This window comes from Pleurodeles waltl, chromosome 1_2 (genome assembly GCF_031143425.1).
Source record: "Pleurodeles waltl isolate 20211129_DDA chromosome 1_2, aPleWal1.hap1.20221129, whole genome shotgun sequence".
NCBI classification, from domain to species: Eukaryota; Metazoa; Chordata; class Amphibia; order Caudata; family Salamandridae; genus Pleurodeles; species Pleurodeles waltl.
In genome coordinates this window covers 43110497-43138486 of record NC_090437.1, presented here as the reverse complement: position 1 = coordinate 43138486, position 27990 = coordinate 43110497, and the positions used below count along the sequence as shown (strand labels likewise).

Sequence of the window (27990 nt, the reverse complement as noted above, 5' to 3'; positions counted from 1 at the left end):
CTCACAGCACTACTACAATATAGAATATTCGACAACACAACACCACACAATAACAACAAGACTACATGAACAGGCCCGATCCTGCAGACAAGTCGTAATGCTGTCCCCTCTCAGCTAAATCTACCACCCTCCACTTCTCCCTTAAACGGCCGTTCCGGGAAACGAAACGAATGTAATATAATCTACACGCAATAATACACATCCCGACGATCACTAGAGTACTGCCACAGGGGACGATAAGATATAATACAACACAACATTACATATTACGGAGATGCACCACTACTTCTTACGGGAACACTATGGGGGTTATTCTAACTTTGGAGGAGTGTTAATCCGTCCCAAAAGTGACGGTAAAGTGACGGATATACCACCAGCCGTATTACGAGTTTCATAGGATATAATGGACTCGTAATATGGCTGGTGGTAAATCCGTCACTTTTCCGTCACTTTTGGGACGGATTAACACCTCCTCCAAAGTTAGAATAACCCCCTATATCTCCATGGAGACATGACAAACAGGTCGACATTCATACCTATTCCCCAGAATCCTCCCCATGAGGGGGATGCAACCCCCCCATATACTCGCGATGACACCTGACCACGTAGATGATGAGCAGTAGACCAACCACTTGTATACACAACCCATGTTCCACCCTTCAATAACAACACCCGCCCCGGGGCTGGTCCCACGACATATAAACTAATAGAATGTAATAAGATTACCTGTGTGGAAATAAGTTATTTTGCGTTACGTTATGCTATATTATACTATGTTATGTTATACAAATTACCAGATTGCAGTGACATTATGCTGTTTGACATTATGTTGTTTGACATAGCAATATTGTGCTATATAAGTATAGTAATATTTCAACTGTTATTATGTGCAAATGTACTCCAATATCCTGATCTGAACCGGCATTATGTTACTTAACTTCCTCTCCTCCGGCCCTTTAGACACCCACCCCTTGATCCCACAAATCACTTCTCCCCCCCCTTACACAAATACCAACACCTACGGTAACATCTACATTACAACCATCACCACATTTATATCTATCATTATAATCATGATTACAAATACACACCCTGATCCACACCCACCCCCCTCCTCGACCAATATACCCTCACAACATAGAACCCATCGCGATGACATACATCAAGTACAGTGATCGCTAGCCCCCTTTTACTCGAAAATAGGATAAACATCTACCCTATTAACTTAGACACTGGACACTGCGAGGTATCAACTGGATCCTTCTCCATCTCTTAATCCAGGCCAGTGCGAACTCCCCCTCTACCACCTTTCCCACTGTACCCACCCTCACCATATTAAAATTATGTCACCAAATCCCCCCCCCCATTATCTACACATCATACCCTCCCTCATCAACATAGCTACTACCCTCTCCCGGCCCATCCCCCCCCCTTTCATAATATGCCCATGGCTTCCCCCCATATCCGTTCCCCTCCTCCGGAGCTCAGCTCAGAATCTGTGCATTCGACCACCTTGGATCAATACGGCCTCCCCCTGCCCCAACGCCGCCTCCTCGGCAGAGAGGCTGCATCGACGGCATTAGGAGGTCGGATAGGAATCGGACTCGCCGTTTACAGACCGTCCCTAAGGGAGCATAGTACTCCCGATCCTCCCTATATCCCTCTAACCTCTTCCCCTCCTAATCATCACATCCATTCCCCTTTACAGACAAACGCTAACTCTAGCCTTCTTTCCTCCCATATTATCCCTTCCCCCTCCCTCACCAACCCCTAAACGTTCTTGTTTGCCTCCCCCCCCCCCTTTTCTTGTCGGGGTACCCGACCCTCATCAGCTGCCTCTGTCTCACCCCTCGAACTCCCAAATATTCATATAACAGCAAACACAGTACCAAACGACTACCACCCCCAGTATTGCTGAAATTCCTTCCTCCAACTCAGTATGCCAGCGACAACCCCCCACATAGTACACCCTCTACGAATCCTCTCCTGGAATGTTCATGGCATGACGAATTACATCAAACGGAAAAAGATCTTGTCATATTTCCAATCTAAAAAAGAAGACATAGCCCTGATCCAAGAAACGCATCTTGATAATATAGAGTCCGACAAACCTAGACGTGACTGGGTAGGAAAGGTCCTCTTCAGCTGCTGTCCAGAAGATCAGGGAATCAAGGGAGGCACACCTCGTAAATGTGGCGTAGCGATACTAATACGTAAATCCCTGCCGACCACGATCATTAAAACATGGAATGACACAGAAGGGAGATATACATTTGTCAAACTGAAAATAGGAAATACCTTCCTATGTGTGGGCTCTGTCTATGCACCAACCGGACCAAAGCGTTCCTTCTTCCTACAACTCAATCGCGTACTGACCGAAATAGGGACCACACGCTATATCATCGGAGGGGATTGGAACCTTACTAGAGATGCCATACTGGACAGGACAGGCCTCATCGATGTGGGCAATAATCCCGATAGGGCCTTACTGACGGACATCACAGCAGATGTAGGTCTAGTCGACTGCTGGAGACTAACGCACCCAAAGGACAAGGAATTCACATTAATTTCGTCCGTCCATGGCACCCAATCACGCCTGGACTATTTTCTTGTATCACACACCATAATCCCCCAAATACTAGACACTAGCATCTTAGATAGCGGACTCTCAGACCATTCCCCGATTTCACTCTCTATTCAGGTGAGCTTGACCTCTCCTGGTCGTAAACCATGGCGCTTTGCCATACACAGATACCGTTCCCCCCAGGGGAAAGAGCAACTCAAGGCCCACATATCCACATACATGACCGAAAACATAGGCTCTGTGACATCCAAGCGGGTCTTATGGGCAGCGGCTAAGGCCACTCTGAGAGGGAACATGATGAGGGACGCAGCACTGGCCAATAGAGATAGGGAGGTCCGCTACCGCACCCTAGAAGACACGATCCAACGCCTCACCAAACAATACACTACTACGCCGCTCCCTCGAACAAGCCCGAATGGCACACAACGATCTTTACACAACGCAGGCAGAATATGCACTACAAAGATTACGTCACCGCCACTATGAACAAGGAGAAAAGGCCGGACGCCTCTTAGCGGCACAGCTCCGACAGAGAGATGCTGCCTCAGCTATCCCAGCTATAACGTCTCCCTCCAGAGCAGTACTGACCCGCCCGCAAGACATTGTGAATGAATTTGCTACATATTATCAACTCCTTTACACCCCCGAAACCCCGACCAACCAGGCACAGACAGAGGCATTTCTCACTGCGGCAAAATTGCCCTGCCTATCAGAAGCCGGCCGAGCTCTCCTTGAGGGCGATATAAGCAAGGAAGAAATTATACAGGTTATCACAAAATTCCCATACCATAAATCCCCGGGCGAAGATGGATTCCCAGCGGAATTTTACAGATGGTCAGGAGAGGAGACAACCACGGCAGTACACGAGGCACTCATGGAGGCGTGCCAGGAGGGCTCTCTGGGTGCCCTGTCCAACAGGGCCACGATTGTCGTCCTGCCTAAACCTGGAAGGGACCCCCTACTTTGCAGTAGCTATCGCCCCATCTCCCTTTTAAACGGAGACGTTAAATTACTAGCTAGTGTCCTTACAGCACGTCTACGCAAAGTCATACCGTCCCTAATCCATCATACCCAGGTGGGATTCGTACCGGGCCGCACTTCCAGAAACCATATGCGCACACTATGCCACATCCTGCTTGAATCGTTAAACCTACCAGAAGAAGCCTTGGCACTATCCCTCGACACGGAGAAGGCATTCGACCGCATCGAATGGCCCTATCTATTCACCACCATGAAACATTTTGGTCTCGGAGATCAATTTATTTCTAAAGTCCGATTATTATACGATCACCCTACGGCACAAGTTAACTGCGGGGGCTTTCTGTCGGACCCATTCCCCATCGGAAGGGGCACTCGACAGGGCTGCCCCTTGTCTCCGCTCTTATTCCTACTAGCAATGGAACCGCTGGCGGCAACTATAAGGAATTCTCAACAGATAACAGGTATCTCCTTACCAGGGCGTTCCTCCAAAATCTATCTATATGCAGACGATATTCTGTTAACCTTGTCTGACTTAGAGAGATCCATCCCATCCCTACTCTCTATCATAGAAAGCTTTGCACCCTTGTCCGGGTATCGAGTAAACTGGGACAAGAGTGAATCGTTGCCCCTATCTCGCGTAACAACGAGCGCTGCAATCCATGGCCGCCCATTTAAATGGACCCCAACCCACCTCAAATATCTGGGGACATATATTAACCGAGGCTCAGAACACATGGTCAGGGATAACCTAGACCCTCTTATATCCCGGATGAAACAGGACTTTGCCAAGTGGGCCTTTCTCGGCCTATCTATGTGGGGCAGAACACAGGCGGTTAGGATGGTCACCCTCCCCCACTTCACATATGTTTTAGGCATGCTCCCCCTACAGATTCCGCTCTCTCTTCTCCGAAGGATTGATACTTTGATAAGGTCCTTTGTCTGGGGTTCTATACGGCCAAGACTAAAACCGGGGACAATATTAGCGCGCAGACCCTATGGAGGACTAGGTCTACCCTCAGTAGAACAATACGCTCTAGCCCTACAACTATCACAACTAGCCTACACACTACCAGGCACTCCAGACCCCCCACAATGGACAATCACGGAGAAACACATACAGGGACAACACTCCGAACTAGGCGGGATATATACCGACTACTCTCACTCGTCCAATCCTATCCTCGCGGCCACAAATACAGCGTGGCGCAGAGCCCACTGGCTACTGGGAGTGCACCCTTCTCTACATGCTCAAGCCCCTTTAGCGGGAAACAAATGTATAAAAATAGGGAGAAGTACCCTAAGATGGCCCCAGTGGAACGACGCTGGTATCCACAACATAACTCAAATAATAGATGGCAATGATTTCCGGTCCTTTGAATCCCTACGGGAAGAGTTCGGAATCCACAAAAATCAGGAATGGAGGTACAGGCAACTCATGCACTGTATGCGCAAGGCCCTAGGACCCCCCCCGTGGACGATCAAAACCTCACCCGTTGTCAATTACCTGCAGAAATGGGGCCGGCACAGAGGAGTTATAGCCGGTCTATACGCAGAGATTACGAACCATCTTTACTCGCAACCCCTCCTAGAACGACTGCGTCTCAGATGGCAAGATCGACTAGCGATAGCCTACACAGTAGAAGATTGGCAAGACATAATCGAAGCCCTAGACAGAGGGGTCTGCGAGGCCTGCCTGAAATTCTGTCTCTTCAAAATCCTCCAGGACTGGTACTGGACCCCCACAAAACTCTTCAGGGCAGGTCTGATACCACATGCGAGGTGTTGGCGATGCGCAGAGCTCCATTGTGATCTACTTCATATTCTGTGCCACTGTCCGACGATACAGCCCCTATGTGAAGCTGTGTTCCAGACACTTAGGGATTTCATATCAATACCAAACCCGTCACCGATAACACTCATTATCTTACACGACATGCGCCCATACACCTCCCTATCACGCCCCCATAAACGACTACTTCACACGGCAATTGCCACAGCGAAAATCTGTATTCTTCGACACTGGAGGTCTGCTGTTGCCCCAACACCAACGGAATGGATGACAGCCATGTTCCAAACAGCTACCCATGAGCGAGTCATTTATAACCTACAGGATCAAGCGGCCCTATATACAGAAATTTGGAGCCCCTTCCTGACAAGACCATGAGGCAGCTGGCTGATGGTCAGTGGATGGCAGTTGACACCCCACCATCTTCCTTTCTCTCCTTACCTCGCTTCCCTCCCTGCTCTCGTACCCCTTTCCTCCACTCCAGAGACTATTCATCCCAGAGAACATCCTTTACACCATGCCATATCGACCCGCTTAAATACGTACTAGAAACTATCTTTCTTGGTTTTGCTCGATCAGAGGCTAACTGTCCAACATTAGTAGGCAAAACCGGATTCTTTATACATCTAATCCTGAATCTACACAGAATCCTTGTCTACCCTCCCCTGGAATGGCCCTCTCCCCCCCCATAAATATATCCTCTTGGCCCACCCTACAATACACGTTGATAAATGTATCACATGGCACAATCCTATAAGATCGTCGGCAAATGACGAGGAACAACCGGAATATTCATCTAATAACCCAGAAACACGGAGCCAAAATATTTGCCTTTCCCCCCTAATATTCTACCTAACCCTCCTACTTCCCCGTTCTCCTCTCTATCACTCTTCTCTTTCTCCTGCTCCCCTCTATTACAATTTGACCCCCCAATAACCTCTACCCCCTTCCCCGCACCCTCCCTAATTTTCAAACCATAGTCTATGTCGACGAATCAATGTACCTATTAGACAATGTACATTCAGATATCATTTGTAAAATTACCATCTGAACCACGGATTACTGAAAAATGTCAATTCATACTGTGTATCGTCTTATATTTTTCTGTAATAATTTTTTTTTACAAAAATAAAATTACAAAAAATAAAAATAAATAAACAACGAGAAGAGGGTAGGAGCTAGGATACAGCCCTGGCGTACTCCCCGCCTGATGTTAATACGATCAGTGAGTTCCCCCTGGCTGCCCCATCTTACTCGAGCATAGGTGTTCTTGTGTAATCTTTGGATTAGATGCACCAGGTTCAGCGGGACACCAGTTTTCTTTAAGACTTCCCACAATTTCTGCCTTGGAACAAGATCAAACGCGGACTTAAGGTCAACAAAAGCAACATACAAATTTTGTTTGGCCAGGGTAGCGTATTTCCAAAGTAACAAAAAGAATCTAAACACTTGATCCATAGTGCTAATTTTTAAACAAAACCCAGCCTGAAGGGGGGAAAGAACCTGGTTAGCTTGGACCCAGTCCATTAGCCTATCAAGAACTTGCTTAGAGAAAATCTTTTGAAGATTGTCAATGAGGCTAATTGGGCGATAATTGGCTGGCAGACCCACATCTCCTTTTTTGTGATTAGGGATAATTTCGGCTCCGAGCCACGAGTCCGGAATGGGGCTACCTGCTGCGATGGCATTTGATAAAGTATTAATGTACCACGCCCAAATGACGGGTTCAGACTTAAACAGGTCCCCCGGTATCTTGTCCGGTCCGGGGGCCTTAGCAGGTTTCAGGGAATTAATAGCTGCCGTGGTTTCAGCAATTGTAAAAACAATGTCCTCTAGGGGACCCTCAATTAGGGATCTACATTTACCACCCGCATAGGTCTCATGATGTAATTGCTCAAAAGAGGCATAGATCTCGGAAAAATGAGACACCCATCTTTCAGGCTGGATGTGAAAATTAGGAATACCATTACCCTCTCGTTGCCTATGAGTCAGCAACCTCCAAAAGGAACTCTCATCGCGATTTTCTACTGCTTCCAGCAGCTTCTGCCAGATTTCAAATTCCCAGTTTTTCTTCGCTAGATTCAAGGCCTTAGTGTAACTGACTCTAGCGGTCCTGATCTCCTCCTGTGAATGCATGCGGAGGGGCAATTTAAGATTTAGCCTAGCAAGGTCGCAGTTATTGTTGAACCATTCCCTGGATCGAATAACATCTGGAGTGTGTCTCACAGGGGTTTCTTTATAAAAAACCTTCTGTAGAGATTTTATCAATTCAGCATGTAGTTCCATGATTGGTAGACTATCGACCTTTGCTTTTCAATACCGGAGAACAACTGTAGAAAGGAAGAATACATTTGTTTAACCAAAAGTGGGTTAGAGGAAACTTTTGGCCAACTAACACGAGTTTGCCTGGAGTTTAGGGAAGGGAACGGAACATCAGTGGTCTCTAGATGTTGAGTTCTCCCAAATCCTTTGTTAAAAAGAGTAAGACATAGAGGATAGTGATCGCTGTCATAACGGAGTTCAACCTTCATGTCCAGAACATGTGACCAAAGCCTGATGTCAACAAAGAAATAATCAATAGTGCTGTACGAACATCCCCGCTTGAAAGTGGGGGCACTATTAAGATCAGATCTGGTCCGACCATTAAATTCCCTGAGTCCATGGCGTAGGCAAACGGAGGCCATCTGCGTAGCCGCACAAGAACCAATACTAAGAAAATCATCCTTCACTTTGGGAATTCCCCAAGAGTCATCTTCTTCAGATGTTAGATTACCCATAATGTTCTTGAATACAAAGGAACAATTAATATCGCCCCCCTATCATCAGATGGTTAGAAGTATTCAAGGATTCCATGTGCTCAACTAGCTGGGCTAGTGTTCTAGATTCCATATTGGGGGGGACGAACCTCACATACACGTTGACCAAGGTCATTGTGAAACCAGGATGAAATATAAGTCTCACACCCAATAGATCTAATGAGTTAAGGGGTAGGACAAGGTGATCACATTGTAGTTTCTTGTTCACTAGGATCATGAGCCCACCCATAGGCCTACCAAATCCTCCTGAGGCAGGCTTGGCAGCGACAAAATGAGTTGTAAACCCCTCAAGTAGCAGTTACTTCATTAAGAAGAGTAAGTGAAATTCAAGCATTTACTCAAGAAGAGCCGTTCTTCCAAGTACGCAATCACAAAGTAGTACTTAGGACAAACCCAAAATGTTTACCTAAAGTGGTTTCACCTTTTTACATTAATCAATCAGTGGAATTGCCAGTCTTCTTTCCACAGCCAGACTCTACAGCTGAAAGATATCTACACACGCTGGACCTTAAAAGAGCTCCAATGTGTTACGTAGACAGAACAAAAGATTTTAGTAAAACTAATCTACTCTTTATTGCTTTCCAGCAACCGCATAAAGGTAATCCCATTTCAAAACAAGGATTAGCTAGATGAATTGTGAGATGTATTCAAACATGTTACCTTAAGACAAAAAGGCAGCTATTAATATCTCCTAAAGCTCATTCCACTAGGAAAAAGGGTGCCTCTATGGCATTTTTAGGAAATATACCAATGGCAGATATATGCAAAGCTGCCACATGGTCCACACCACATACATTCACAAAGCATTACTGTGTGGATGTTTTATCAAGACAACAAGCCAGTGTTGGACAAGCAGTGCTAAAAACACTATTTCAGACCACTTCAACCCCTACAGGCTAAACGCTGCTTAATTGGGAGGAGAACTGCTTTTTAGTCTATGCACAGCATGTGTATCTGCAGCTACACATGCCATCGAACGGAAAATGTCACTTACCTAGTGTACATCTGTTCGTGGCATGTAGTGCTGCAGATTCACATGCGTCCTCCCTCCTTCCCGGGAGCCTGTAGTCGTTGAAGTACTCATTTGTACATGTGTATATGTTCGGTGGCATGTGTAGCTGCAGATACACATGCTGTGCATTATCCTGCCATCTAGTGTTGGGCTCGGAGTGTTACAAGTTGTTTTTCTTCGACGATGTCTTTTCGAGTCACGGGACCGAGTGACTCCTCCCTTTCGGCTCCATTGCGCATGGGTGTCGACTCCATCTTTTATTGTTTTCTTTCCGCCATCGGGTTCGGACGTGTTCATCTTCGCCCCGTATTTCGAATCGGGAAAATTAGCTAACGTATTGAAAATTCGACGGTATTGTTATCGCTAGGTACCAGGTTAGTGTTAGTGTATCGGGACCGACATCAAGACCACTTCGGCGGCCCTTCGGGGCTTCCACTCTTCACCGAGGCCTGGTCGGCCCGACCACACCCTCCGTCCCAGACTAATGGACCGGACCTCCTTCCGTTTCTGTCCTAAGTGGCACGCAAAGTATCCTTATACAGACCAGCACCAGGTCTGTAATCTGTGTTTATCACCCGAACACAGAGAGGATACTTGCGAAGCTTGCCGAGCGTTCCGATCGAAAAAGACCTTGAGGGATCGACGCACAAGAAGCCTACAAATGGCGTAGAAACCGAAAGAACAGCTCGACTTCGGAGAGGAGGAAAGGATCTCCATCCAAGAGACGTACTCGGATGAATCCAAAGGTGAACGACCCTCGACGGTGCATCGAACCGTGAGTAAACCTGTCCCGTCCAAAACTCAGGGTCACACCAAAACATTTAAGGCCATGGGGACGCCACCGCCAGCAGGCCATGGCTCAACCCACCGAAAGGAAGGTGACCAAACATCAGCACTGAAAAAGGCCAAAGAATTGCCGAAGACTTCCGACTCCGGTCGAGAATCCGGCACCGAACGATCTCGACACTGAGAGTTCGAATCGACCAAACCACGGAAAATCTCCTCGGAACCGAAAAAGACTGTAACAGAAACCTCGGTACCGAAAAAAACGGCCTTTGGAGCAGAAAAGAAGCTCTTATACAAAAGAGCAAGGACTTTCCAGCCAATTCAAGGAAAGACATCGATTCAAGCAAGAGTTAGGTATGGAAGAACCTGACCATACACAAAGGAGGTTACATATCCAAAAAGAGACTGGAAAAATACAAACTTTACCTCCACTCAAAACAAAAAGGAAACTTGCATTTCAAGAGACAGAAATGCAACCTAAGGCAAAAGTGGTTAGAGACAAATCTCCACCACCAATGTTCTCACCACAACCGTCCCCACCGCACTCACCACAACTGTCACCAGTGGGAACACCTACAATGCAGTCACCCACACATACTGGGATGACACAGGATGATGCTGACGCATGGGACTTAGATGATGCACCAGTATCGGATAACAGTCCAGATTGTTATCCAACAAAGCCGTCACCACCAGAAGACAGTACTGCATATACGCAGGTACTATCCAGGGCAGCTATGTTCCACAATGTAGCAATGCACACAGAGCCAGTGGAGGATGAATTCCCTTTTAACACTCTGGCATCCACCCACGCTTCCTATCCGAGTCTGCCGATGCTGCCGGGCATGCTCAAGCACGCGCAACATGTCTTCCAGGAGCCTGTAAAGGGAGGAGCTATCACGCCTAGAGTTGAGAAAAAGTACAAACCTCCCCCAACAGATCCTGTGTTCATAACACAACAACTCACACAGGACTCAGTGGTTGTAGGGGCGGCAAGAAAAAGAGCAAACTCTCAATCGTCAGGAGACTCACCACCACCTGACAAAGAAAGTAGAAAATTTTACGCAGCTGGCAAGCGAGTGGCAGCACAAGCAGCCAATCAATGGCGAATAGCAAATTCACAAGCCCTACTTGCACGCTACGACAGGGCACACTGGGACGAGATGCAAGACATGGTGGCGGGTGTAGGGGAAGGGGTGGGGGAGACCCCTATCGGTGCCATGGAAGGAATTCCCTGGCACTGATAGTGCTTACCGCCCTGGATTTCATGACGGTTCCAAACCGCATGAAATCCATGGCGGTCAGCCGGGTCAAAATACCGCCGGCGGTATAGTGACGACCGCCGGGCTGGAGACCCAGGTCTCCAGCCCGGCGGTCGTCTCCGCACTGGCAGGCGGAACGGAGAAGTGGCAGATGACCATGGCGGTAACCGCCATGGTCATAATTGCCAAATTTTTACTGCCAGCCTGTTGGCGGTCTTACCGCCGCTTCTCCGCCGTCCGCCAGGGTCGTAATGACCCCCTGAATCTCTTCATCAAATCAGACCACTTCCACATGGTAACACTTCAAGACATAGTTCCCTTATTAAAAAAGGAGGAATACGTGACAACATTGGATCTCAAGGATGTGTATTTCCACATACCCATCCATCCTTCTCACAGAAAATACTTAAGGTTTGTAATGCACGGCATACTCTATCAATTCAAAGTGCTACAGTTCGGAATAACAACAGCCCCAAGGGTATTCACAAAATGCCTAGCAGTAGTAGCCGCTCACAGAAGGAGACAGCACATGCACGTATTCCCATATTTAGACGACTGGCTAATAAAAACCAACACTCAACATCAGTGTCTTCTTCACACACAATACGTCATAGAAACTCTACACAAACTGGGGTTCTCTATAAATTACCAGAAATCACATCTGCAACCATCCCAAATACAACAATGCTTGGGAGCAACACTCAACACACAAAGGGCAATTGCCACTCCAAGTCCACAAAGAGTCCAATCGTTCCAAAATGTAAGATCAAGCATACAACCGAACCAACACTACACAGTAAGGTTTGTAATGAAACTTCTAGGCATGATGTCCTCATGCATAACCATTGTCCCAAATGCAAGATTACACATGCAGCCCTTACAACAGTGCCTAGCAAAACAATGGACACAAGCACAGGGTCAACTTCAAGATCTAGTGTTGATAGACCGCCAAACACACTCCTCGCTTCAATGGTGGAACCCTATAAATTTAAACAAAGGGCGGCCATTCCAAGAGCAGTGCCTCAAGCTATTATCACAACAGATGCTTCCATGGTGGGGTGGGGAGCACACCTCAACAATCACAGCATACAGGGTCAATGGGACAATCAACAAAAACAGTTTCACATAAATCACTTAGAACTGTTAGCGGTATTTCTAGCGCTCAAAGCATTTCAACCCATAATAAGCCACAAACACATTCTTGTCAAAACAGACAACATGACAACAATGTATTACCTAAACAAACAGCGAGGCACACACTCGACACAGTTGTGTCTCCTAACACCGAAAATATGGCATTGGGCGATTCACAACCACATTCGCCTAATAGCACAATTTATTCCAGGAATTCAGAACCAGTTAGCAGACAATCTCTCTCGGGATCACCAACAGATCCACGAATGGGAGATTCATCCCCAAATACTAAACACTTACTTTCAAATGTGGGGAACACCACTAATAGATCTATTTGCAACAAAGGAAAACTCAAAATGCCAAAACTTCGCATCCAGGTACCCACAAGATCAGTCTCAGGGCAATGCGTTATGGATGAGCTGGTCAGGGATATTTGCTTACGCTTTTCCCCCTCTCCCACTCCTTCCATATCTAGTAAACAAATTGAGTCAAAACAAACTCAAACTCATACTAATAGCACCGACATGGGCAAGACAACCTTGGTACACAACACTACTAGACCTCTCAGTAGTACCTCATGTCAAACTACCAAACAGACCAGATCTGTTAACACAACACAAACAACAGATCAGACACCCAAATCCAGCATCGCTGAATCTAGCAATTTGGCTCCTGAAATCCTAGAATTCGGACACTTAGACCTCACACAAGAATGTATGGAGGTCATAAGACAAGCTAGGAAACCTACCACTAGACACTGCTATGCAAATAAGTGGAAAAGATTTGTTTATTACTGCCATAATAATCAAATTCAACCCTTACACGCATCTGCCAAAGATATAGTAGGATACTTACTACAATTGCAAAAGTCAAAGCTAGCTTTCTCTTCAATAAAGATACATCTGACCGCAATTTCAGCCTTCCTGCAAATTACGCACTCAACTTCATTATTTAGGATACCAGTCATAATAGCATTTATGGAAGGCCTAAAGAGAATTATACCACCCAGAACACCACCAGTTCCTTCATGGAACCTCAACATTGTCTTAACACGACTCATGGGTCCACATTTTGAGCCCATGCACTCTTGTGAAATGCAATACTTAACATGGAAAGTTGCATTTTTGATTGCCATCACATCTCTAAGAAGAGTGAGTTAAATTCAAGCATTTACCATACAAGAACCATTTATTCAAATACACAAGCATAAAGTAGTTCTACGGACAAATCCAAAATTTTTACCAAAAGTGATCTCACCATTCCACTTGAATCAAACGGTAGAATTACCAGTGTTCTTCCCACAGCCAGATTCTGTAGCTGAAAGAGCACTGCATACATTAGACATCAAAAGAGCACTAATGTACTACATTGACAGAACAAAACTAATTCGAAAAACAAAACAACTATTTATTGCTTTCCAAAAACCTCATACAGGGAATCCAATTTCTAAACAAGGCATTGCTAGATGGATAGTTAAGTGTATTCAAACCTGCTATCTTAAAGTAAAGAGAGAGCTGCCTATTACACCAAAGGCACACTCAATCAGAAAAAAAGGTGCTACCATGGCCTTTCTAGGAAATATTCCAATGAACGAAATATGTAAGGCAGCAACATGGTCTACGCCTCATACATTTACCAAACACTACTGTGTAGATGTGTTAACGGCACAACAAGCCACAGTAGGTCAAGCTGTACTACGAACATTATTTCAAACAACTTCAACTCCTACAGGCTGAACCACCGCTTTTGGGGAGATAACTGCTTACTAGTCTATGCACAGCATGTGTATCTGCAGCTACACATGCCATCGAACGGAAAATGTCACTTACCCAGTGTACATCTGTTCGTGGCGTTAGTCGCTGCAGATTCACATGCGCCCACCCGCCTCCCCGGGAGCCTGTAGCCGTTTAGAAGTTGATCTTGAACATTTGTAAATTTGTAAATATATTACTTTAAACTTCATTATGTACATACGTATTCACTCCATTGCATGGGCACTATTACTAGCATACACAACTCCTACCTCACCCTCTGCGGGGAAAACAATCTAAGATGGAGTCGACGCCCATGCGCAATGGAGTCGAAATGGGAGGAGTCCCTCTGTCTCGTGACTCGAAAAAAGACTTCTTCGAAGAAAAACAACTTGTAACACTCCAAGCCCAACACCAGATGGCGGGATGTGCACAGCATGTGAATCTGCAGCGACTAATGCCACGAACAGATATACACTGGGTAAGTGACATTTTCCATATGTATCAAGTCTCAGTTATGTAAAGCTGAAGCATTTTCTAGCATCAAATTAGCAATAACAAAGCCACCTTATAAGACAAGTTGTGAGCTCTAGTAGTTTGCAGTTTTATAATACAGAAAATAATGCTGGAGGATTGATTCATTGATTTGAAATAATTTCTCGCTCTGTTGATGGCTATCTGTTGCCTATGTGAAACTAAATTGGTATTTTGGGAAACCCTGCAATTGGTATTGTTTCATGCATCCATATGGTGTTGCTTATAGAAGTGAATGATAAGGAGGTATGGCTTGATAGACTTTGTTTGAACCATAGGGTCTAGGAAAGAAGAAGTTGGAACTGCCGAAAGAGGAGTAGCCGTATAGATATTTGAACAGGCTGAAGTTGCAGAATGGTAGAGTGATGTGTATTAATTTGGCAAGATTATTTAGAAGAAAGTCCTCTTATGTGCTTTTGGCATTAGGAACTGTGCATCGAGATGACTTTAATATTGATGGTCTCATTCTCACCTAGATTACACAGGAAACATATGTTTTGTAGGCTCCAAAGATATCTCAGTATTGTCTGTTTACAAACGTTTCCACTTTCTTATATGTGAAAGGGTAACAGGTCTACATCTGTAGTTGTGTAGTTCTGGTCTGCATAAAATCCACCTCCTCATTTATTGTATAGCTTACAATATTCTTAACTCAGAAAGATGCTCTACTCTTCAGGGCTGTTTCATAGTAGAGGGCCTGCAGCAGACTTCCAGTCAGCAGCACACGCTTTAAAGCTCTGGGTAATTGTTGGGGGCACGATCCAAAAGGCATTAACCTTCTAGTTTATGCAGCAACACCCCTTCACCAGCACCTTTCATGGCATTCAATTCCATCCTACTTCTTCCACCCCTGTAGGATTTTAGGTGTTGTGGGGTCATGTTTAGTGTTTGGATGAATTAACTTCACTGCACAATTCTTTACCATTTTATTAGACATGTCTCTGTTATATTAATCTGATACTGGTCTTGCTGTGAAGGCTGGAGCCCTGTAGTATCTGATTGGATGTGGTGCGCCACTGTTACCTTTTTGTTAACATTTGTAAAAGTTATTTTATGTTGTCTCGCTGGATTAATGTATGATGTTGAGACTGAAGGACAGTGGCAATATTAAACCTCTCTCACAAATCAGAACATTTTGTCACTCCATGTATGAGCTGCCAGTAAAGCTATAGCCAAATTTTAATTCATTGTGACAATCAAAGGCAATGAGGATTGAATAAGGTTTCCTTAAATAAGAGATAGACAGGCCTGCTGTCAAATTCACCCTCTGTTTTAAATAGAAATTCAGTAGAAGTTCTTTCCATTTGAACTGAAAATGTGATCTAGAAACACTGAACATGGGTATGTGGATTTCTCAATGCATTTATTCATTCTTAATTCATTCTTTTTAGGACATCATCATGGAGGCCATCTTGGTAAATGTGAAAATGATTCTGACAGTATAAACCAAGAGGTAATTTACCCCTTTTGCAATTAGCTTTTTATTGTCCTGTTAATTTATATACAACATCAAAATATGTTTAAATAGAACATAGGACCTAGTCTCTGTAATACAACATTTTCACCTCTGAAGTAAGGCTATCAGACAGAGCTCTGACAAGTTGATGCATTGAGGGGATTTAAAAGCTGTAGATCTGAGAGATAAACTTCTATGTGTTCAGTGTAATAGCTTCAACCGCTGCATTGGACTCATGCATAGGTTTTATTCTCCACTTGTATTTGCTGATAATTTATCTTGTGAAAAAAATATTTTTTGGGGGGGGGGGGTGTTAAAAGACTTTACCACTGATTCTTTACTATACAGGTAAGTGCCACCCAGATAGGTATTTTTACTTTTACCATGCAGTACCTTATCATGCAGACAATTGTTTTTTTTTAAATAACTTTTTTTGTAAGTCATTAAAAAAGTGGTTTAGGTGTGGATAAAAGTAATGGTGATTTTTGGTTTTAGTGGTGTGTAGAGGTAAAGGGAGACATCAGTGATTTCAGGGTTTGGGACAGGTAGAAGTAGATATAAGAGAACTTGATCTCTCTCTCTCTCTCTCTCTCTCTCTCTCTCTCTCTCTCTCTCTCTCAACGTGTGTCGTGTGTGTTACTGGCATGCGTCGTAAAGACATACATCCATATTTTGCTTGGTTGATTTCTTTTTTTTAAATATATAACTATGTTCAGAAACCATAAGTAAATTGTGTTTCATGTACAAGCCCCCTCTCCAACCTCCCTGTTCCTTTAAATGTACTTGTTTCTAGTCGTACCTGCCTCCTTTAACTTAGTTCTTCTAGATGAGATTCATCAGTTGTTTTTTGTCTCCAAATATCAAGTGTTTTATATTGTTGGTGATGGTTTTAAATTCGTAGTTAGGCTTAATTCTCATAGTTCTTTTATTTTTGCCATATACTTTTGGCACCTAAAAATGGTCCTTAAACGCAAAATCCTATAGAGATTGTTCTGCTAATGTAAGGGAAAAATAAAGTATTTAGAGCTTGATTACAGAGTAAAACCTTAGTGTGCCAACACCGGCAGTTACAAGAGCCAAATCCCATTCATGAACCTCAATTTTAAGAGTGGTGGGCTTTTGCTCTCATAAAGGGAATTTACTCACATAAAACATCCACCAGTATAGTGAATTTCTATGTGGGCAAATCTACCTACATTGGTAGTTTTGCAGACGTTCAAAAGGCAGGCCCACCTGCAAACATTGGTGCACACCAATATGTTTCCAAGTTTGAAGATACTCGCAAACATTGTGAATGTTGATAGTAATTTCTATACATGACCTTTTGTGTAAATTCCGTGAGTACTCTTTGAAATCTCCAACAGTCGCAACTTGCCTCAATATGAGTGTATTCTTCGTGAGTTCCTCAAAACTTCAAAATTTAAAAAGAGCATAAGCATTTATGAGTACTTTTCAAGTTATTCCAAAGGAACGTAGCCTTTTCATGTTAAAGGCCCATCTCCCCCTGTTTAGAGAAATGTAAAAACTATAGTAATATAGTTACTGAAAAAAAACAACTAAAGAAGGTGGGATAATATTTCAACCCTAATTTCAGAATGTTCTCATTTCAGTTTTGCAGCCGTTTTTAAGTAGTTTACTCTAGGAGCTTATTTCAGATTTATTTTTAAATTAACTGTTTTTCTTTAAGAACCAGATAATATACTTTTCCTTTTTTTTTTATCTACCCTAGTCACAGGTTTCAAATTTAGGCAGAATATTATGTAAACAATGTATATGTAAACGTGCAAAGTTATTGCAGGCAGGCAGAATATTACCAGTAAGACACATACACCATTCTATTACAATCCCTTCGGTGACAGCATCCTCCCATTTTACTGGAATGATGAGCTTCACTACTTATTTTACTTCATTTATGAACAAAACGTTCCGAATTTTAGCAACATTCTTATTTTTATGTTTTATTGCTCTTAGTTTTTCCTCACTTTCTGTAGGCTCTGTGCTGGGTGTGGAATTTCATGAAATTAAAAAGCCTTACTTCTCTGGTACCCATACCCCAATGTATTCAGCATTTGAATAACTGATGTTTTTGCTCAAGTTTTGAATTTGATGCATGTTTCAAAATGCAGACGTAGAATGCATGAAGAAGGTTCAATTTGTAATCCTTGGTCTTGCATCCATTAATGAGGCTTGCAAAGTGATAGCTGTTGCGAGATGATCTAAGATACACATAGGTAAAAGATTTAGAGAGTCACTGTATCAACAAAGAGACCTTCTTTTATCTTGGGCTGTATTGTGAATGTTCCCGTGGTCTCTTGGGGATGAGTAGGGCACTCATTTCCTCAGAACAAAATTCCGGGTACTACAATAAACTTTAAGAACACGTTGATCTTAAGCTGTAAATTCCATTTGTAGAAAAAGGAGCCGCTGTCAGTACCCAGACCTAAACACCCTGCCCTTTTCATCTGGGTGCGAGGTAGCATCTTAATTCATTTTAATTTCACTTGAGTTGGTTTTGTCAGACACATTTTCTGCATGTTAGACCATTGTAATGGTTCATAAGTGATTGTTGGCGTTCACACTCTGCACTTGTATCATCCGCGCATGATCACAGTCTGGGTAATGGAGCAGGGGGGGTGGGGTGGTTTGCTTTTAGACTGCCAGAAAATAACACAGCGGAACCCGTAGATCCAGATTGAGACCTAGGTGAATTATGATATCTTCAAAAAATGCCTCAACAGCTCTCTATAGAGTAGTGGTTTATCATACACTGAATAAAACAAAGGATAAACACCAAATAGAATATTGTGTATGTATTATCAAATCAATAGCAGCATCAACATCAATCAATAATTTAGTGCTCGTGAGTCAAAAACAAATGGACAAATAGTAATCGTGAACCAGTGCCTCTGAACGGCGCATGTGAAACACATTAAAAAAAGATATGCAGAAACAGCATATAGGCAAAAAGGGATAAATGAGTTCAGTACATGAACCTAAAAATGAGAAAGAGATTTTTCTGAAGAATCATGTATTAAATCAGGAGCCAAGTTTTACTTTATCTGATGTCGACATTTCGATGTCGATTATTTAGGATCATCAGCACAGTCATGCACAGGGTTAATGTTGTGCAGGCTTAATCAAACTCAGGAAACACTAGAATAGCTAAATCAATGAAGTTGGAATCAAGATTCCAAACAAACCAGGGACTAATGAGGAAGGAAACGTTAGTCACTCTCTTATTTAGAAATCATGAAGTATAGGGTGCCTCCCAAAGTGGTCATGGCATAGTCAGCTGATTACATTCAATTGGACACAATCCAAGAAGGCAGCTTCCATATCGCAGAACTGTGGCCAGGTGAATTAATCCTCAGTGCTCAATGATTGAGGGGGTTGCCGACAGGGGCGGTTATTATCCTTTATTGAGCTGACTGTGATACACGTGCACCCTTTTTGATTGCTTTCTTCAGCCAGTGAGATTTCCTATTGGGCTGCCATTTTTTGGTGTACTTAATATTGGAGGTGCTTAGGATTAATTCACCTGGCCATTGTATGACTATTGCCACAGAATAGTTGCTCTGTGACAAATGGCAGGATGTTACTTGATGTTGATTGAGCTAAGGCTTTGTTTGAAAGATTGTGATTCAGAATAGTTTACCTTAGCTTCTCTAGTATCTTTGAGAACATTTTGAGGATAAAGAATCTGCAAGAGGAATGTATCATTTAGGAGGGATGGTGAGAGTTGAGGCTGGGCAGTGACGAATTTTAAATTATATTATTGGCCCGCAGCTCTGCAATAAAGGAGCTCCTTGGTAGAGGACCATTGTGAAGAGGATTGGACTCCTTATATACTGTTCCCCCAGGCTATGTGCTATTGATTTGGGAAGCAGCTGGTGGTTGTTTCTTGAAACAGGTCAAATCCTGTTGTTTTAAGAAGGTCTGCTTGACAACACTTTGGGCTGCCGGCAAAATCTAGACCACTCTCTGAAAAAAAAAAAAAAAAAAAAAAAAAGGGGTTCTGGGGCAACTAAATTATTACACTCTGCTCCAAAGAAATCTCATGCTTCCTGAAATTTTTAACGATCATTGTGTTCAAACCTAGGGCAGCCAGAGACTGAGGAAGCTAGAAAACTTTTATTATGGTGATCGGATCACTGCTTTTGAGTAGCTGTGGTATCGTTTTATGATTAGCCATAGCGACTTATTAAATTATCTTCAAATTCGAGATTTTCTTTATAGGAAGGGTGGGGGCCCAAGTGGATTCTCAAGGTAGAGCTGATTCAGTATGACTCATACTTGCTGCCCACGATGTCAGCTTCTGGAAGTGGACTTAATCCATATATTCTGCTCCTGTCCTGAACTTGAAATACTTAAAAAGGAGGTGATTAAATCATTTGAAAGCACGCAGCTGGACATTTCATTAACCCCCCCAACTTGCACTTCTGGGAGTACACAATGAGCTTGTTCCCGGGTTTTCTCAGCCCTTTTTATTGATAGCTATCGCAGCCTGGCTGAATCCTGGCCCTCTGTTTTCTTTTCACAATGGCTGTCACGCTTGCTGGCACAATTTAATCAAGAGAGGTCTTTGTGTACACGGAAGGGCATGAAAGCCAGGAAAAAAGGAGAACGTATCTGGGTGCCGGTGCACGGTTGGGTGGATTTTTATTCGGATTCTTAATGATGGCCGAGACCTAGCGGCTACTCTTGGTTTTCTTCCTTGAGGTTGCCTTTTGGTGATTTATGGTAATGGTGTTTTTTATGCAACAACAGGTACAGCACCTTATAGAGTGGGTGACATAGATTTTGAACCCAATGTGCAATAAGAGTGTTGTGGGTAAGGTAAAGTAGGATATGCACCTGTTGGGTTGCTTGTTCTACTCCAGTGGTTTCCAACCTGTGGTCCAGGGGCCCCTGGGGATCCGTGGAGTCTCCTCAGGAGGTCCATGACTGCTTAGAAAATTAAATAATATTACAGATTAATAAAGTGTATATAAATAATGTGGCTAAATGTACAAGTGCAAAAATTTTAAACCTTCTGTAAATGTCAAGAAATTTGGAATTGGAGGCTAAAATGAAATTGATATCCTTAGTTTGAGTTGTGGGAGCAGTGCAGGTGCATTAAACAGAATATAGTATGGATGATTAAATTTAGAAAAGTTCCAACATTCCTATTTGCAAATTAATTAAAATGTGTTATCATTTATGTATGTTTTTAATGATGCTTGTTTCTGTATTTTTTGTGTATTTTGTGGTTCAAATAATCAACAATGTTTAGGGCAGGGTCCCCAACACTTCCATTAATGACTCAGTGTGGGTAGGCGGCTTCCAGTAATGATTAAGTGGGGGTCTCCGGGTTCCAGAAATGATAAAGTGGGGGTCCACAGAAATCAAAAGGTTGGGAACCACTGTCTTATTCTGTTTTACTGCTGCTCGGGTTATACTTTAATCATAGGGAGAAAGTTTCTTGATGAATTGTGTTGGTGCTACGTTGGTGATTGACAGGCAGAGATGCATTTATGATAAATTCCTCCTCGTGTGTACCGCTTTGTTTTAAAAATGCAATAAAATATTTGATCAATAAGGTAAAAAGGAGAGGTGGTATACCTCCAGGAATGATAGTTTTAATGGATACTATATTCCTAGGCACATTTCATGTCCTCCTTTCGGTCCTCAGATCTCCTACATACTGCTGGGCTAGCTAATTGTGGAAACTACAGTGTTCTGTCCAGTCACAATTTAGCAATGCCAGTTTGACAGTCTGGGATATAAATTGTGCCTGCTCTGCGGGTTGACTAAATATACAGTGTCTTTAGGGTTCACAGCCAATATGTACACCTGGCACACGTCAGATCTGAATAGTCTGTACAGTTAACGCTATATCCATTAGACCCACTGCTACATGAATGTACTTAACTTTCCCTAAGCCAATTTGTTTAAGTCTCAGAAATCCCAGCAAATTCCCACTACTCCAACATTCTTATTTTTATAACTATCACTTGCAACTTAATTTCTGACAGAAGAGATTATTCAGAAAGTATTATTCTTCAGAAAAAATCCTTCATACAAGAACACTACTATAGCTTTAGCAAATAACGTTCATTATCCATTCACTTGGTGGTGGTATCATTTTTTATTACAATAACTTTTGTGCAACATAAATGGGCACATTTGAAATAAAGTAGTAAATAATTCCCTGGTTAAAAAAAATGTATCCGCTCTTATTCTTCCAGAATACCAGATCAAGCTTGGCAAGAATGTAAGTTCACTTATGCAGTGTTTGTAACTCTAGTTTGTTCGTAGGATTCCTTTTAAACTATGAATGTTAACAGTAGTATTTCGCCTGCTAGTAGTTGTTTTTAGTCATGACCTTGTCTTGGTAGAATGTCACAAAGCAGACATGTCATGAGCAATTTTCAAAAATTTATCTGCAATATGTGAATGCGAGTTTTGTTACATCTAAGAGTTTTCAGCGTCTTGTAGAGAGTTTGAGCAGTTAGATTTTAGTTAAACTATTATTAGCCTTGGTTCTAAAACACTGGTGATTTTGTTTTTGTGTGTTCTCAGGCTGGTGTGATTCATATTGAATTGGAAAAGCCTATCTCTGGAGAATTGGGATTTTCCCTGGTGGGAGGCGAGTATGGTATTTTTGTGAAATCCATCACTCCTGGGGGTGTAGCTGACCTAGAAGGGAGTTTACAACTTGGAGACAGATTGCTTCAGGTAATCAACTTTACACGATACCTAAAAAGCACTCTTTTCCGACTGCTGCTGAGCTTTTGAAAACGTTCTGCAGCCATGCTTTTCTTGTTTGCTTATTTTTTGAGTTTTAACATTTCAGGAATTGACAGTCATGCAGTCTAAGGATTATGGGTCACTTGCAAATTAAGACATGGTACCTACAACCTACCTAAAACAGAGTGGCTAATTGTTAAATCATGTTACTGATAGAGACTTCTCACTGCAGATTTTTCACCTTTTGAATATGCCTCTGATGCCAGACTGGATCCGGAAACTTTTCAGCTGTACCACTGCAGATCCGCACTGACACTGTTCGGCTCTAGAAAAGATGTGCGGAGCCAATATAGGTGCTTCTCCTGTGCTGGCATCCATTCCTTTCTTTCCACCCCACCATGCGTGGGTCCAGCACATTTTCTTGTCTCTCAGATACACTTCCTTCAGTATTTTGACAAAAGTGTCCGTTTTGCAAGGGCTGTCATCCCTAAAAACATCAGCTTTCAAGCCCATTAGGGATTGTTGCAAACAGATGTTTGTGACAGATCCCATTGTGTGCCTGGAGTCAAGTCATGACTCAAAGGCCTGCAGTGACTGCTCGTCGATGAACCTGAAGGCCATCCGGGTCTGCAAGGTGAAATTTTACATCACCAAGCACAAGACTCCACAATGAAACCGATCTAAGTTGCAGTCCAAGGTTCGGTCCCTGTCCTGTTCCCTCTCCAGAGGCTGGTCTTTGTTGTGATCCAAATGGTCCACTATGTCCAAAAAGAAGTACAAGAAATCAAAGCAGTACTCTGCACCCTCTTACCACTTGCATTCACCTGAGCAGGGTCGGAGCTGCAGCTCTTGATCTTGCTTCCTGAGATGCACAACTTTGGAACTTCTGAGCCAATCCTGCAACTGATTCCTGTACAACCCTAAATTCCAGGGTCATCTGGAACTCTACAGCAGATCGAAGAGTTCCACACAGCTGCTCCCGACCTTAGTTGCAGTTGTGTGGCCTCTTCTTCCACTTGATCTGCCGCCTCCACAAGGCAGACAACACACCTTACACTGACTTTTCGGCATGTGCTCTGGTAATGATTATGATACAGGTTTTGAGTTTGCTCAGCCCCTATCAAGACGACAGTTGCTATGATAACTTGCAGGAGGGTGGTGGCCTTGATGATTCTCCTGAAAGACGCCTTCTCTCACCCCCCTAGTCTGGCCATTGAACAGTTCCCTACATACTCTATGGTAATACATAGTGAGACTATAGTTCTTGGCCTCCAGCTCTCTACCTTGGAGATAAAATCTAAGTCCTCTAGTGGGGAAAACATCTTCTGAGTCCCTTCAGCCATTCAATGTGTCATTGACAGATACCTTGTGGGGAGCCTTGGCCAAGCCTTGCTCTGGCCCTACAGACAACAGATGCCATCGCCCTGTCCCAGGCAACCTGCATGCCTCTCTCAGCATCCTTTCCCAGAAAATTAGGTGGTGCAGACATCCATGAGCCGATCTAATCTCAACACTTTTCTGACTACTCAACTGGGTGGCGACATTTGGGAAGCAAGTTTTTTTCTTCCACCAGCCTGGCCCTCCGTTCACTAAATTGCAGCTGCCTTCTTGGTGCGCAACTCCCACGCTGATGGGGTCAGGCCTTCCCTGGTGTCCTTGAAGATGTCCTTGCCCAGGCGATCCAAAGAGGGCATGATGTGGCAGAGTTCACAGTTTGTTGTGGCCTGGACAACACTAAATCCATCTGGGAAGTCTTTAGCACCAGTGTCACCATTCACTGGCATCCGTGCCTGCAATCAATCAGGTTGTCTGTTGATGTCCAGTCCTCACTTATGGATATGGCCTTCAACAGGACTTGCCTATTTGAGGAAAAGTCTGATTCTTCTTTAGAGCAATTTAATGAGAGCAGAGCTACTGGACACACTCTGGGAAAGTGTTTCCTACCTCGCCAACCACGCTACCCGTATCGCTCCTTTTGTGGACTTGGTCGAGCTGTCCCATACCGCCAGCCTGTCCAGCCTTAGGATGGAACCCAGCAGTTTTGAGAACAAGGGCATGGTGCTCACCTCACGCACCCAAGGTCAATGGGCCACTCGTTCACTACCCCCCACTCGCTGCAGTCCCACCTGCAAAACCCCTTTAGCATGCTTTTAGGGGAGCCACATGGTGGGAGGCAGGATCTAATGATTCATATTGGGGTGGCAGGCTATATATAGCATTAGGCAGATAGATATTTCCACCTCCCTCCCCCCGCAACTGACGGAGGACCATCTTTGCAATGTGTGGCAGGAAGTGCAAGCCCTTTTGGCCAAATGGTGGTGTTGTTGCCAAAAGTAGAATGTGGTTGTTATTCCAGCCACTTTCTGGTGCCCAAGGATGAAGGAGGTTCTATTTTAGATCTGCGCTCTCTCAGCACCTTCCTCTGGAAGAAGAAATTCAAAGATGCTCACCCTGGCCCAGCTCTTGTTTGTCCTTGACCCTGGAGACTGGATGGAGGCATTAGACCCGATGGACACTTATTTACATATACGCGTCCTGCTGGCCCAGCGGCGCTACCTCCGGTTTGTGGTGGGGCAGGAACATTTTCTGCTTGCTATGCTCCCCTTTGGTCACCGGCGCCCCTCTGATGTAATGGCAGAAGGGGCAGCACACCGTAAGAGGTCAGGCGTGCAAGTCTTCCTCTACCTCAAAAACTGGCTGTTGAAGACAAGCTTGCCCCAGTCAGTCATCAACCATCTCTAGACTCTGGCTCACCTCCTGTAATCTTTGGGGCTCACCATCAATGTGCCAAAGTCACACCTGACTCCCCCTCTCAAGCACTCTTTTATCTGAGCCATTCTGGACATGGTTTGGTTTTGTGCCTTTCCCCGACAACAAACCTTACACTGACTTTTCAGCATGTGCGCTGGTAATGATTGATACAGGTTTTGAGTTTGCTCAGCCCCGTTCAAGACAACAATTGCTATGATGACTTGAGAAAGAGTCCAGCACATTCTCTTGTCTCTCAGAGACATTTCCCTCAATATTTTGTGGCATTCAGTGAGGTCGACTCTGAGGGTGTGGGGACTGATGGCCTCTTGCATCTGGTGATCAAACGTATCAGGTGGCAGTTAGGGGGCCTGCAGTGGGATCTGGAGTATCAAATGGCCCAACATTAAGGAGACCTCTCGGACCATGTTGAGATTTTGGAGAAGACTGCAAAAGTTTTGCAGTGGTAATTACTGGACCGTGATTGGGTCTGTAGCGTACCCCTCTCAGTTACAGACTCCGAGCCGACAGTGGTGACTGAAGGCATCACTTCTGGGTTGGGGCGCCATATGGGAGAGGTGCAGGTCAGAGGCCTCTGGTCTCTGGCAGTGTCCCTCCAACATATTAACCTACTGGAGCTGAGGGACATCTGATTGGCATTGAAAGGCTTCCTTCCAAGTATCAAGGGGAGATTGGTACAATTATTTACAATCAGCACTACTATCATGTGGTACTGAACAAACAGGGTTTCTGGGGTCACAGACCCTGTTCCAGGAGGCTCTGTTCCTCTGGAAATGTCTGGCCTGCCAAGGTATCTTCCTGGTGGTGAACTGCGTGGCAGGCTTTTTGAATGTCAGGGCAGACAATCTCACCCGTTGACACCTAGTGGATCACATGAGGCAGTTGCATCTGGAGATGATCAACCAAGCAATGAGCTTTTGTATAGCGCAACTACTCACCCGTGAGGGTCTCAAGGCGCTGGGGGACACAGAGCCTAATTCGAAGAGCCACATCTTGAGGTTCTTCCTGAAGATGGTGAGCAATGGGCTTTGTCTGAGGTGCAAGTGCAGGGGTAGGTTGTTCCAGGTCTTTGCTGTGAGTTAGGTGAAGGACGTTCCATTGGCGGTGGCCTTCCGTATGCGTGGCATGGTGGCCAGTGCTTGCTGTGCGGAGCAGAGGGATCTGGCGGGGGTGTGGAAGGACACACGGTGATTCAGGTAGGCAGGTCCGACATTGTGTATGGCTTTGTACGTGTTGGTGAGTAGCTTGAAGGTGATTCGTTTTTCTGCCAGGAGCCAGTGAAGGGTCCTCAGGTGCTAGGAGATATGTTCTTGGCGTGGGAGGTTCAGGACAAGTCTGGCAGCGGCGGCGCTCTGGATGAATTGCAGCTTTTTTATGTTTCTCGTCGTGGTGCCGGCAAAGAGAGCATTGCCATAGTGAAGCTTGCTTGTGACTAAGGCGTGGGTGACTGTCCTGCTGCAGTCTGCTGGGATCCATTAGAACATTTTCTGGAGTTTGCGGAGGGTGTGCTGGCAGGAGGAGGTGACTGAGTTTACCTGGCGGGTCATAGATAGAGAGGATTCAAGGATGGTGCCTAGGTTGCGGGCATGCCCAGTCGGTGAGGGTGGGCTGCTGAGAGATGTGGGCCATCAGGAGTCATCCCATGTTGAGGTGGCTTTTCCGAAGATGATGAGCTGTGTCTTGTCAGAGCTGAGCTTGAGCAAGCCTTCTCTCATCCACGTAACGATGGCTTCCATTCCTGTGAGGAAATTCCTTTTGCCCGTTCTGGGTCTTCGGTGAGGGAAATGCTGGGTTGTGTGCCATCGGCGTATGACACAATGTTCATTCCGTGACTTCTAACGTTGGCTGCAGGAGACCTTGTTGAAGGCCAGTGGGTGGTCGAGGAGTATGAGTGCTGCAGTGTGGCCACAGCTTAGAAGTGATCAGATGTCGTCAGTGGCTGCAGGAAGAGCTGTCTCTGTGCTGTGGTTGCTGTGGAACCCGGACTGGGAGCTGTCCAGAGAGTTGTTAACCTCAATGAAATTTCGTAGTTGTGTGTTGATGGCTTTCTCCAGTACTTTGGCCAGGTAGGGTAGCAGCGAGATGGGCCAGAAGTTCTTTAGTTCTGATGGGATGGCCGAGGGTTTCTTCAGAAGGGGGCATACTTAGATGTTTTTCCATTCTTCAGGGAACGTGTTCCGTGTTGATGGAGCGGTTTATCGTGTTCCAGAGCTGGGGGTGATGGATGTGCTGGCTCTGACGTAGATGTGGTGCGGGAAAGAGTCTTTGTGGGCTCCGGAGTGGGTGCTGTTCATGATGCTTTCTGTTTCCTCCGTGGTGACTGTAGACCAGCTGTGGATGGTCTGGGTGGGTTCTGGGGAGGTGGGTTGGTCGTAGTTCCTGGTGCTGGG

At 44.5% G+C, this 27990-nt stretch overlaps 1 protein-coding gene across 9 annotated transcripts in view; it reads left to right on the top strand.

Annotated features, from left to right (window-relative positions):
- The window catches only part of PTPN13 (protein tyrosine phosphatase non-receptor type 13), a 1045801-nt gene that overhangs the window by 850573 nt on the left and 167238 nt on the right, over positions 1–27990 (top strand). For 7 of the 9 annotated variants that reach the window (XM_069236143.1, XM_069236122.1, XM_069236114.1 and 4 more), the window contains exons 37-38: positions 16038–16099; positions 22664–22819. In XM_069236143.1, the coding sequence (XP_069092244.1) occupies positions 16038–16099; positions 22664–22819 (218 nt within the window). The remainder of the gene's footprint in view (positions 1–16037; positions 16100–22663; positions 22820–27990) is intronic. The other 2 variants (XM_069236135.1, XM_069236127.1) reach the window with 1 other exon arrangement.